The sequence below is a fragment of the Protopterus annectens genome, chromosome 11.part0 (genome assembly GCF_019279795.1).
Source record: "Protopterus annectens isolate FY-2018-M chromosome 11.part0, PAN1.0, whole genome shotgun sequence".
NCBI lineage: Eukaryota > Metazoa > Chordata > Ceratodontiformes > Protopteridae > Protopterus > Protopterus annectens.
Genome location: NC_056745.1, coordinates 772,520,985 through 772,534,047, shown reverse-complemented (window position 1 = coordinate 772,534,047; position 13,063 = coordinate 772,520,985). Strand labels below are relative to the sequence as shown.

The following is a 13,063-nucleotide window of genomic DNA, read 5'->3' as shown; positions in this document are numbered from 1 at the left end:
CTAGAGTCCGATCTGAACTTGGGAGACAGATGAGGAAAGCTCTGAAGTGGCTGGCACAGTAATGCCACATCTGATCCAACAGAAGTCTAGGGACCCACTTGTATCGGACATAAGCATGGTATGCATGTAGCCTTTTATCCTTTTAATCAAAAACTAACTGAGTGCTTTTGACTTTCTTCAGAACGCACCAAGTTGAAATAAGTTGGGTTATGACCTTTCACCCAACTGCAATCTTCATATAAATTTTGTCATTCAAACATTCTATAAACTGAATAATTTAAAGGATTGCTGTTTAAACCTGGGGGGGTGGTTATAAGCAGTTTGAAATTCTTTTTCTCCTTCTGTCCCCATTGAAATCGGTATTGACCCAGTCAAATGGGAGTCTTTGCCCAAAGAATTGTATATAAATTAAGATGTGATAGTGTTCAATCTCGCCGTTTGTTCTTACACATGGGTTCGGAGCCGATCCTCGGCTCCGTGCCAGCCTCTTGCAAGCTCTGCATCGAGAAGAAGCTCGAGACAATCTAATACCCACAATCCCCCTCTGCCTTTACCTCAGATCTAGTTTGCCGCTGCTGCGTTCGCATCGTTGGGAGCTAGCTCGAGCGTCTAAAGCTAAAGATATAACTTTATTTGTTATATTTTATTGGATTTTCTTATTCTATTTGATATTTCAGTGATATACAGTGTGATTGTGTTGACTGGTTAAATTTTCGGTACCGTTAAGCTTTTTATCTGTTAGAATTTTTCGGGGCCTTCAACCCTTCTTAAATTTAATAGGATTTGACTTTTATACTGGATTTGACTACATTACTGGACTTGTCTTTTACTTCTATAATGTCTGATAAGGTGAAATCGGGGTTTAAGCGTTGTCAGTGTGGCCAGAAAATGTCAGTGACTGACGACCATAGTTCCTGCGTCTACTGCCTTGGCCCTCTCCACTTGCAAGAGGACTGTTCCATCTGTCCCTCTTTTAGTGGGAGGGTCATGACAGATAGGCGCAGGAAACTAATGGACAGAGGTTTATTAAAACCTTCTTTTCAGGAAGCTCTAGATGCTTCTGACCAGGCATCAAAATCCTCTAAGGAATCGAAGACGTCTGAGCCCAAGTCATCTGCTCCGAGCTCTTCAGCAAAGGTTAGATCACCGGATCCACAGGCTTCGGGGCAGAGTGTTCAACTGGTATCGGTTCCTGAGCCTCGAGTCTTGGAACTGGTGATGGAGCTCCCTCCGACCTTATTGAGGTCGGTTCCTTCGACCCGTTCTTCTTCCAAACTCTCTGATATCGATGTGGATTGTGTGGTGCAGAAGTTATTGGAGCATTCGGCCCTGTCCAAACTTATTTTGGTTTCCACCCAGTTGGTGTCGAAACTTGAAGGCCTCCCGGTGTCTCCATCCATTCCTCCTCCGAGACCTGTTCAGTCTTTGGAGCCGGAAGAGGCTGATCTACTGATTTGTGGAGCCCTCTGGTCCAGAACCGTCTTTTTCTGTCTGTTCCTCTCACCTAGACTCCGTCGGACCCGATACCGGAGTCTCGGAGCAGACTGTCTGTCCTTGGTTCCGGGGCCGAGAGTCGAACCGACGTTTTGGTTCAGACTCTCCCCTCGGGGCCTCGGCGCGGATCGATTCTGCTCCGTCCTCGGGGTAGATGCCTTCGGTGCCTGTGTCGGGGATTCTTCCCATCTCCTCGGAACCGGGAGATTCTTCGATGCGGGACCCAGGGGCGTTCGATCTAATGAGGAAGGTGTTGTCTACCCAGACAACCACATCAGTGGAAGCAACCTCTCCTCCCCATAAAGGGCCGTTATCCTCTTCTGCACCCATGGCCACATCCAAGCGTCAGGCACCATTGTCTCAGCCACCCCTGGAGGGTGCCCCCTCTTCCTCGGAGGCTTCTTCGGATGCTCCCCACGAAGAAGTCCCTAGGAAAAGATTGTGTAAGAGGAGACACTTGGATTCTCCAAGAATCCTTGACATCTGATACTGACTTAGATGAGTCAGAAGGGTCCCCTAAGTCACCTTCAGAAGATGTCTCTTTTTCAGACATATTGGAGATCCTGAAACAGAGGTGACTGGCAGTCCCTTCCCCCTTCTGAGGATGAGTCAGTTTTGCTGAAGGCATTTGGTGCTCGCCCTTCCTCCTCCTGGGTCACTCCGCCCTTCGATGAATTAATGGAACTAATTGCTCAAGGGCGTGGAGGCTCCTGACACAGTGGAACCAGTCCCAAGGAAACCCAATAAATACATCACGGCACCTCAGGACAAGTCCTACCTGACAAAAGGAGTTCCAGTGGACGCTATGGTGGTGGCAGCGGCCACGAAAAAGGAGATGTCAGTCTTCCTCATCTGTCCATCCCCCTAATAAAGATTCTAGGACGATGGATAGGTACAGGAAGCGCATTTTTAGTTCAGCGGCTTTTTCCATGCGATCCCTGAACTATTTGACCCATTTTACACGTCTACAGAGGGATCTAGTCAGAGTTGGGAGATACCCTCCAGGGTACTACAGATGCTGCTGTCTCGGAGAAAGTGACAGCACAACTTAATACCCTTACATCCATTGTGAACTCGTCCATGAGGCTGATTTCCTACGCAGCCAAAGGTTCGAGTAGGGCAGCAGCTTCAGCGATTGCTCTTCGCAGACAATCCTGGATGCGCTTATGTTCCTTTGTGGAAGCCTTCAAGTCTTCCTTTACTAACGCCCCATTTGACGGTGCCACTCTTTGGCCCCAAAGTAAAGGAGACGCTTACCCGGTGTGAACAGGAGGGAAAGACTCTGTCTGCTGTCGGAGTCCGTTTTTCCACCCCAACCAGACCGTACCCCAAAGGGCAACGTGGTGGAAAAATGTGGTTTCGAAAACCCCAAGGAGCTTTCTCAGGCACACAGGGAGATGCCCCCTCTAGAGGCAGAGGAGGGGGCAGAGGTGGAAGACGCCGCCCAGGCAGCAGAGGGGGTCCGCAACATCAAGGTGACAGGAAAACCCTCCCTGGTAAACCTTTCCAGCACTCCTGAGAGGAGGCCAGACTGTCCTGCTCTGGAGGCAGTCGGGGGTCGCTTAGCTTTATACCCTCAGGCCTGGCAAAATGTAACTACAGACAAGTGGGTAAAAAGCGTGGTTACCAGAGGTTACAACATACCCTTTCTATCCCTTCCCATTCCAAAGAAAAGACTCCCAGATGTACCGCCCCATCTGCGAGAGCCGGCAGTTATAGAAATTTCAAAGCTGCTAGAAAAGTCATCCAACCAGTCCCAGCGGACCAGCAAGGATTCGGGACTTACTCAAGGTTCTTTTTAGTTCCAAAGAAAACAGGGGACTGGAGGCCCATCCTGGACCTAAGCTACCTCAATACCTTCGTCAGGAAAGAAAAGTTCCGAATGGTCACGCTTCAATCGATCCTTCCATTCTTACAGAAGGACGACTGGATGTGCTCAATAGATCTAGAGGATGCATACTACCACATCAAAATGGCCAGGGCATCCAGAGATCATTTGCGCTTCCGGCTGGGGCCAGTCACTTTCAATTTCGAGCCCTGCCCTTTGGTCTGACCTCAGCCCCCAGGGTCTTCACCAAATGCATGGCAGTGGTAGCGTCTCACTTGAGACGCCAAGGATTCCAGGTGTTTCCGTATCTGGACGACTGGCTCCTTTCTGCCACCACCCAGCGTCAACTATTACAGGCCAGAGACTTTACTCTTCAACTGTGTGTTCACCTAGGAATTTCCGTGAACTTCGGAAAATCCTTGCTTCAGCCATCACAAAATATTTTGTTCATAGGAGCAGAATTAAACACACGTCAGTTAATTCTAAGACTTCCCCCGGAAAGGATACTATCACTTCAGACTCACATACGTCTTCTACTTTTGTCAAGGAAATCTCCAGCAAAACTGTTCCTGAAGGTTTTGGGACTCATGTCAGCCTCCCTTATTGCAATACCCTTGGGAAGGCTGCACATGAGTCCTTCAATGGCTACTGTTTGCACAATGGTCGTTTCAACAACTACCTCTAACACACGAGATTCTGATAATGAAAACATGCAAGACACATCTAAACTGGTGGCTTCAAACGTGCAACCTTTCCAAGGGGAGACCATTTGTGCTACCCACGCCTACAGTTACGGTGACCACAGACGCTTCCCTGATAGGGTGGGGGGGCATCTTTCAGGGACACAGTCCAAGGCGAATGGACCAATTTGGAGTACAATCTGCACATCAATGTTCTAGAGCTGAGGGCAGTGTTTCTAGCGTTGCAACACTTTGCTCCCCTTCTTCCTCTAGGAGCTATTGCAGTTCAGACGGACAACATGTCGGTAGTCTGGTACATAAACAAGCAAGGGGGAACAAAGTCCTATCAGCTATGCAGAGAGGCCATGAGAATCTGGCAGTGGGCGGAGTCCACGGGTCGCTTTCTAATAGCAATGCACATCCCGGGGTCATCCAACGTCATAGCAGACAGGCTGAGCAGAGCAATTCTGTTACCGCACGAGTGGTCCTTAAAACAGTCAGTGGCGAAAAGGATTTTTCGCATGTGGGGCCAGCCTTCCTGCGATCTGTTTGCGTCTCCAATGAACACCAAATGCAGGAGCTACTTTGCCCTATTACCCCCTCCAGGGGAAGTCCCCAGGGACGCACTGATTCACGATTGGCCCCCGGGACTCCTTTACACATTTCCTCCATTTCCCCTGATATCAAAGTTTCTCCAGAAAGCCAGAAACCTTCACAGGACAATCCTCATTGCCCCATTCTGGCCTCGTCAAATTGTGTTTCCCTTCCTGAAGACACACTGCATTCGGGAACCCTGGATTCTGGACCCAGAGCCAGATCTGTTGACTCACTCGTCAGGGGTTCCCCATCCCGCGCTCCGGTCCCTCCATCTAGCAGCTTGGCTGCTCCAGTTCCCAACTTAGCCAGGTCTGATCTTCTTTCGCCAGCAGTTCGGGATATATTGGTGGCTTCTCATAAAGCTTCCACTACTAAAACATATTCTAGTAAATGGAAGCGATTTGTATTCTGGGCGAATACACAGCAAGTGGATCCTTTTTATAGCTCCTTTGAATAAAATATTAGAGTTTTTAACGGACTTATTCCATCAGGGTGCTTCTCCTGCTACACTAAGGGTTCAATTGGCTGCCATTTCAAATTTCCATGTGGAAGAATGTGGGGCTCCTGTTATGGCCCACAGACTTTGCAAAGCCTTTTTAAAAGGGGTTTTTCACATTAGACCACCAGTCAGATCTCCTACGTCACCTTGGAGTCTAAACTTGTTATCTAAATTAATGTTGCCCCCCTTTGAACCTGCCTCTTCTTGCCCATTAAAATTTTTGTCCTGGAAGACTCTTTTTGGTAGCCATTACTTCCGCTAGGCGAGTATCTGAACTTCAGGCTCTTTCCATCAAGCACCCTTATTTGATCTTTCACTGACAGTTTCTCTTCGAACCAATTCATCCTTCCTCCCTAAAGTGTGTTCTATTAACAATATTAATCAGTCCATTGAATTACCCACTTTCTTCAAAAATCACTCCAACAAAATGCACAAGTTAGATGTTCACAGACAACTAAGATTTTACTTGGATAGAACAAAAGATCACAGAAAAACTGATCAACTCTTTGTGGCTTTTGCTGATAGCAGGAAAGGACTAGCAGTTACCAAAAGAACTCTTTCTAAGTGGTTAACGGATTGTATAATCTGTCTGTGATTCTTCAAATCAAACTCTTTTGCACAAACCCAAAGGACATTCCACAAGGTCAGTGTCTACATCTTTGGCTCATGCAGCCCGCCTACCACTGGACGCTATTTGTGCGGCTGCTACTTGGTCTAAGCCACATACATTCATTTCTCATTAAGGTAGACAAGGCTTCTAGGGACAGGGCAACCTTTGGTTCCACTGTGCTCAAGAACGTCCTTCCGTGAGTTCCTCAGGAACAAGGAGCTAGGGACGCTACCCATGTGTAAGAACAAACGGCGAGATTGAACACTATCACATATAGAAGTTATGTCCTTACCATAATGTTCCATGTGGAGTGTTCATCTCGCCTTTGTTCTTACATTCCCACCCTCCCGCCCTTAAGAACGTTCTTTTGATGCCTGGCCAGGAGCATCCTGCTGCTGATGCAAATATTGTGTACATAGTTGGCATATATATTTATATATATGTCTATTTGTCTTTCTATATATATAGTTATGTATAGATTCTTATTTCTGTGCATATGTGATGTAAGCATGAATGTGCTCTCTCTAGAGATTGGTTTGCTTGCAAACTAGATCTGAGGTAAAGGCAGAGGGGGATTGTGGGTATTAGATTGTCTCGAGCTTCTTCTCGATGCAGAGCTTGCAAGAGGCCGGCACGGAGCCGAGGATCGGCTCTGAACCCATGTGTAAGAACAAAGGCGAGATGAACACTCCACATGGAACGTTATGGTAAGGACATAACTTCTATTTTTTGGCAGTTGGACCCTCTATCATAAGTGTTTGTCTTGTCTAAATTTAAAGAACCAGTTTGCCAGGTAGTCCACAAATTTGGAGGCGCATACAAGTTGAATGTTCCATCACTTCAAGCACAAGCATTTTCTGATGTGTGTTTACAAGGGTACCCTTTTGTGACTCATACTACTGATCTATTTCCTGGTAACAGATTTTACATTACTGTTTTACTGAAATAGCTTGTACTCCACCAATTTGTCTGATCACTACTGGTTAAAATGTTCTAGTTTCTGGATATTCCCTTTATAGTTCCACTAAGGAAAATAGCATAGAAAGGGGCCATTCCTGTGGATTGAAATCCAAAGTAAAACTCTGGTAATTTACTTTGTATAACTTTATTCTCCGGGTACACCCTGGTCACAAATCTGGAATGTTTTTCTTTAGAAAAATTATAAAGTGCTTCAGTATCTCTAGATAAGTGGGGCGCATGCTAAAATGTGAAATGGTGGTACTGGAAATGAGTGTAGTCTCCCCCCCAAGTTTCCATATTTGATTTCCCTAAGTGATATTAACTGGCGTTCTGAGTTTTTAAAGTTTGACTCTCTGCCCCTCCAAACATGAATAAAGAGTGAAACTAAAAGCCAGTGCATAACTCCCAGTATGCCATGACTATCATAAATAGATTTTGAAAGGTAGAAATCTGAAATATCTTTAGAAGGTAAGATCAGTAGTGCATGTGTGTGGGGAGTTTACAAACTACCTTTGTGTTTTAAACTGCTTTGTGTAAATACATTTGGGGAAAGCCTTTTGTGGCTATAGGAAGTGAAGGAACATGCACAGCTCCTGGCTTTTTTGCACGTGTGAAGTTTGTGGTCTGCATAGCAAACTGGTTGTTTGCAAGACCAATACAGAACTTGAGGGTCAGCAAACCTCAAGATGTCATCAAAGTTAAGAATTAAGACAATGCTTTGGGCAAGCACTCCAGTTTGTCTCAATTTCAAGAGATTCTGATTGTGTCCCTATTGTCGGTGGAAGCAGTAGGGGAGTTGCAATCTAATTTTCTATACTTTTTTTTATGCTTTAAATCCCTTGGTTTAAACAGTAAACTACAAGGTAGTTTTAAAACGCTAACAGAACTTTTACAAGTGCAAGTGATTAAAAGTGCGTTTAGAAGCTTAGTTTAGAATATTTTTAATAGGATACATTCCTTTAGGCTTTGTTTCAATTGAGTTTGTAGAAAGGACTTGCTGCTTGGCAAGAGGTTATGTGACGTAACTATTTACGGTGTCTCTTCTGATGACTGACTAGTCGAAAGTGTTCAACCTGTACTTAAATTTCCCCTTCAGTTGTCACCAGTGGCTTGGCTTCTGGCTTTGTTCCACGCTTCTGAACCCGGTTGCTATTCTCTTTATACTGTTTTCATTTATCCTATCTGTATGGCTGCTCTAGCTTTTGGCTTTGATATAAGGGAACTGTTTCCGTAAGTTTTAAGAGCATTATTTGCATTCTTGCGATATGCATGCAAGGGCCATTTGGCATTCAGTACTTCATAAGCATTGAGTTTAAAGTTGCAAGGGTTTTTGAATGTAGCAAAGTCATTAAGGCTGGCCTACCAAAACAGAATCTTGTGAATATCACAGTATTGCATGATGAATCCTGCTTGAATCAGAAGTGACAACGGGGTGAGCAAAGCTGTCCCATATTTAAGGAGCAAGTTCAGCTTACTTCATGTAGGCAGGCCTTGAAATATCTGAGATTACTACTTTAAGCAAGAGTCTCCCAGGAGAGTTGTTTGGCTTAATGCACAAGGACTCCATACTAATTAGGAAGCAAGTACTGATGACCCTTTTATCATAACTAGAATCTTGTTAGTAAGCTGGACCTGGAGGGCTTCCAGGTTTGGTACTGGAAGTAGAATAGCTTTAAGAATATGGAGGTACTGCCTTGAGTAGTCAAATCATGCGCTGATGCACTCATTGGTCTTGAACCAGGAGTCCTGTACAGAAAAAGTTGGATGGGATCCATGTCTCTTTTTTTGGGCTGCCTTTTTCAAGACAATTTAAGGGTCCTGCTGTATAGCACTACCTGGGACTGTCAGTTTCAGAGGTCTGAAGTTGCCCACTAAATATAATTACTCTAAAAATGATCCTATTGGGCATAGGTGATTTTAATTTCCAAGCTGTTGTACTCTATCTGGGGAAGCTGGGCACTGCCTTATGGGATAGGAGAGGTTGGCTTAAAAACCAAGTTTCCAGGTTAATGGAAGATTGAGGTGATTCTCTTGGATCTGTTCCAAGTGCATAGAGCTATCCAGTTTGATAATACTGGATGGCTTTAAGTGTTTACAAAAAGGTAACTTGCTGACTAGTGTTCTGGCTTTCTGATGAAACCTGCACCCTTTCATTACAAGAAAGCTGACAAATATAGTGGCTACATGAAATTAAGTTCTAACTTTTATAGTGGTAAACTAGACAGCCAAATGCACTTTTTTCTAAGTAATGATTGTAACTCTTAATTTTTTAGGTGAAATTAGAAGATTATAAAGAGCGTCTGGATAAGGGAGAAGCTCTCAATCAAGACCAAACTGTAAGTTTGAAGTTTTATGGAGTGTTAACATTTTCATGCAGGAATTTGCTTCCAACAGTTTGCATAACATTGTCTTGTAATGCTCCATGACTAAAAACCTTAATCAGCTCCTTACAAATTAACTTGTCAAAGTAAAACATGCTCCTAAGTCAGCATGACTACTTGCCTGTTCAGGCTCTCTCCCTCCCTGACAACTTCATCTGACCTTTCATTCTTATGGAACCAATGTGAATTTTTCATTCCTAATTGGGAGATTTGTCAAGTTTCTCATTCCTTTCTGTACCAGATGTTCACAGGAGTGATGGAACCAATGCCTAGCTGTTTGAGCAAAACCCTTTATTCATGGCTTTTATGCTACCAAAAGGAAGGATACCAGACTAACTTTCTAATGCCCTTCAGTCCTTGTACTACTGCTTCCTCCAGCTTGCATGACATCCTTGGATGTAAAGGATTACTTGCACATTCCCAGTGAGCAGTTAAGGCATTTAAGGTAAGCCAGACACTACCAATTGGTTCTTAATTGGTTCTTAACCTTGGTGCAGAGCAGTCTAAAGGGTATTTGTGAAGCATCCATATGGTCATAGCAAATCACATTATAGCATTACTGTACTAATGTTTAATGCTTAACATTGTAGTGGTTGCACAATCCCAAAAGCAAGTCTTACTAAATTCTCAGTATATAGATCCTAAGAGATGGGTGGATTGTAATGTGCAACTGTTTGCAGTTTTATAGAACCTACATTTGTTTTAATCCCACTTTCTGTAGAGCTGGTAAGTTTTCTTATTGTGGGCAGCTGTTGGCTTTTCAACCTTCCTCTCCTTGGCCATTCTTTACCTACTGATCAGCTGGACTAATGCCTGTATTTTAAATGCTATACTTTTAACTGCATAATGTAAGTAATGTGGAGCTTTTCTCCTGGGCCTCCGCTGAAAACAGACACGTCCAGTCTGACTCACGGTCAACAAATGTAAATGAAATAAGACTGAATACTCCACTATAATTACAGAATTTAGGGGGGGGGATGTACAGTCAACTTAGACACCCGTGGGGATAGGTAGATGCCAGATAACTGCAGTTTCTGGTTGCTTGAGTTACTATTAAAAATAGGCCTAACTAATACTGTACTCTCTATTTGGTTTGACTTGTTCTCAGGTTGGGGAGAATTTATTCCAATCTTTTTTAAGTCTAGAAGCACAAGGTATGACTTATTTCACTGTTGCAGTCCTCACATAGGGGTTATCTGGGGTTATTTGGCTCCTGGTAGCCCTCAGCCCAAATACCAGAGTCCTTGGTAGGATGTCTGCTGCCACAGTTTGTAAAACTGTTTGTCTGGTATAAAGGGAGGCAGCAATACACCATTTCCTCAGTATTACTTGCTGCAGAGCCTGAACCAGATGCAGTTTCACACTAGTGCCAGTCGGCCATTTACCTTAATTTTGCTTTAAGACTACCAAGTTGAAGATTCTTTCAGATAAGTACTCCATTGGGGATCCTCTGTTCTAGCTTAAATGAATGTCGGTTAACTGTCTTGCCTGTGCAAAATGGATTCCGCACTGATTTCCACTCCTATTGTGCAACTTGTTTGGGCCTTGAGCATGACATCCCTAACTGATCTGTGCTTCCTTTAACCCACGTACCATATGCCATAAAGCTAAGATTTTGTAGAGGCATTTCTGCGTCGGGCCCAAGTTCGGAATGGCATCTTCAGGTCTAGCGATTTCAGATATGCATAGGAAACGCAGACAAGGACCGTGACAGGCCTAGAGTTAAATCTGCCAACTACACTGGTGAAATTGGTATTCAGCACATCAGTAGTCAGTGAGGTGCTTTCGCAGCCCCTGCAATCTGTAGATTTTCAGCTGTAAGCAAGCCTCTGAGAGCTTTATGGAGTCCATGCTGCAGGCTGCTATTTCATCTTCAGACCCTCTGCTCATTGCCACCTCAGATGGGTCTGGAGCTGCTTTGTTGGCACCTGCTTCTGACACCTCTCAGACAAGACCAGAACCAGATCTGACTACCTTCACACTTCTGCAGTTGCTAGGCCTCACGAGTCCCTCCAGATTGCTAGTAAGCGTTCCAGCTGCAAACCTACTCAAGCAGGTGTCTGCTTCCCCTCCTGTGCCTCCATCCCAATTGGTAAAGATGGCTGCTGATCTTCCTCTGATTGTGGGGGGATGAGAGCCCCTAAAGAGGGCTAGGAAATTGCCTCCTGATGTTTTCTGTCTCAGATTCTGAGATTTCAAGTAGGTGTGCTGGTGAAGGACATTCTCAAATTTTTCTGGCTGAGGATTCTCTTCTGCCTCCCCTCCAGAAAATTTTTCCTTTGGATGCTTTGCATACCCTTGGAGCTTTTTAAATGGGAATGTCAAGGATTTTCCAGTCGAAGAATCGGGGGAATTTTTAGATTTGCCTCAGCATAAGCCTCTGACTACCTCCAGTTTTGGAAGTTGTGCATGATTGCATGGAAAGTTCTTTAACTCCTAATTCTGTTCCCCCTGCCCCCAAGAAAACTGGATAGGTGGTATAGGGTTCCTGAATCAATCCCTGTTTAAAAATCCTACTGATCCAGAAGTTATTTCTCATGGCTCCAGGGATGTTAAGGCTACTATTGCTAAAAACCCTGTGCCTTCCGAGTCTAGGGCCTTGGACAGGTGGGGTAAAGTCTATACCTCTGCAACTCTTGCCTTTAGATCTGTGAGGTGTCTTTTTTTTTTTTTTTTTTTTCACGTGCTTGAGTATCAGCATACTTTGGAGGTTGAGGTTAAACTTGGAGATATTCCTTCCATGACGGAGAACAAAGATTTAAGACTTACTGAATTCTGTCACTTTAGTTGAGCATTCACTTCATTGTGGCTTTGACTATTAAGGGGCGTCCTGCAGAGCAGCAGCCACTGGCTCTAATTAGAAGGCATGCTTGGCTCAGGGAGCAGCCTCTTTCTGAACCTTTTAAGTCTAAATTGCTGGATGTTCCCTTGCACAAGGACAATATTTGGTAAGGCTGAGAAGGTACTGAAGTTGGAGGATGAGGCAAAATCTATGCAAGCAGTAAAATTTCCTTCAGGTTCAGGCATCCTTCCAAGAATTGGGTCTCTCCCTGATCCTGGCTAGCAGGGTCACTCTAGGCCTAGGGGTTTCAGATCTTCCAGAGGGCAGCCTTCTGCCCCTCAAAGGGCTAAGCAGTGGCATTCTGCTAAATCGGGGAGTTCTAAGCGATCTCCCCAAAGCAAACCTTATCAATGATGCCGGCCTTCTGCCTACCTCTGTGGACCCTCTGTTTCTTTTCGGGGGGAGTTCAGCCAGGCTTACAAAGGTATGGTCTTCCCATCAGACAACAAATGGGTGCTCAGTATAGTTAACCCATGTTACAAGTTTTTAAAACCTTCCCTGTTTTACAAGGGTACCCAGACATACCCATAACTTGGGGCAGAGGTAGAAACTCAAATTTCTTCTTTACTGACCAAGGGGGCTATAGAGCCAGTTCCTGCAAATCAGGCAGGTCTAGGTTTTTAGACTGTTTCTGGTACCCAAGAAAGGGGGCACTTGGCTCCTTCTGGATCTGTGTATTCTAAACACTTTTTGGTTCCCAAATTCAAGGTGCTCTCCCTTCAACAGTTACTACCAATGCTGGGCAAGGATTCATGGCTGGTAACTTTGGATCTAAAGGAGGCTGATCTGCACATCCCAATAAGGGAAAGTTGCAGACTGTTCCTTCTCTTCAGGGCTTGGAAGCAACACTTTGAATTCTCAGCATTTGCCTTTTGGCTTCTCGACTGCTCCCAGAGTTTTTACGAAGTTCCTGGCTCCAGCCATTGCTTTTTGCAGGCAGAGAAACATTCAACTTTATCATTACCTGGACGACTGTCTCAAGCAATCAAAATCCTTTTCCAGTTCTGGGGAGTTTAACACTTTCCTCTTTGGGTTAAACACTTGACAAAAAAGTTAGTTGGTTCCTACAAGGGAGATTGTTTTCCTGGGAGTGAGTCTGAATACAGCCACCCAGTTGGTATTCCTCCCTCAACAAAGCATGATGATTTTTGGCTTATTTCAACTTGGCAAAC

The 13,063-nt window shown here is 44.6% G+C and overlaps 1 protein-coding gene across 1 annotated transcript in view; it reads left to right on the top strand.

Moving 5' to 3' along the window:
- Nucleotides 1-13,063, top strand: part of CAPRIN2 (caprin family member 2) — a 1,868,571-nt gene that overhangs the window by 112,546 nt on the left and 1,742,962 nt on the right. The window contains exon 3 of the mRNA XM_044087251.1: nt 8,942-9,004. Within this exon, the coding sequence (XP_043943186.1) occupies nt 8,942-9,004 (63 nt within the window). The remainder of the gene's footprint in view (nt 1-8,941; nt 9,005-13,063) is intronic.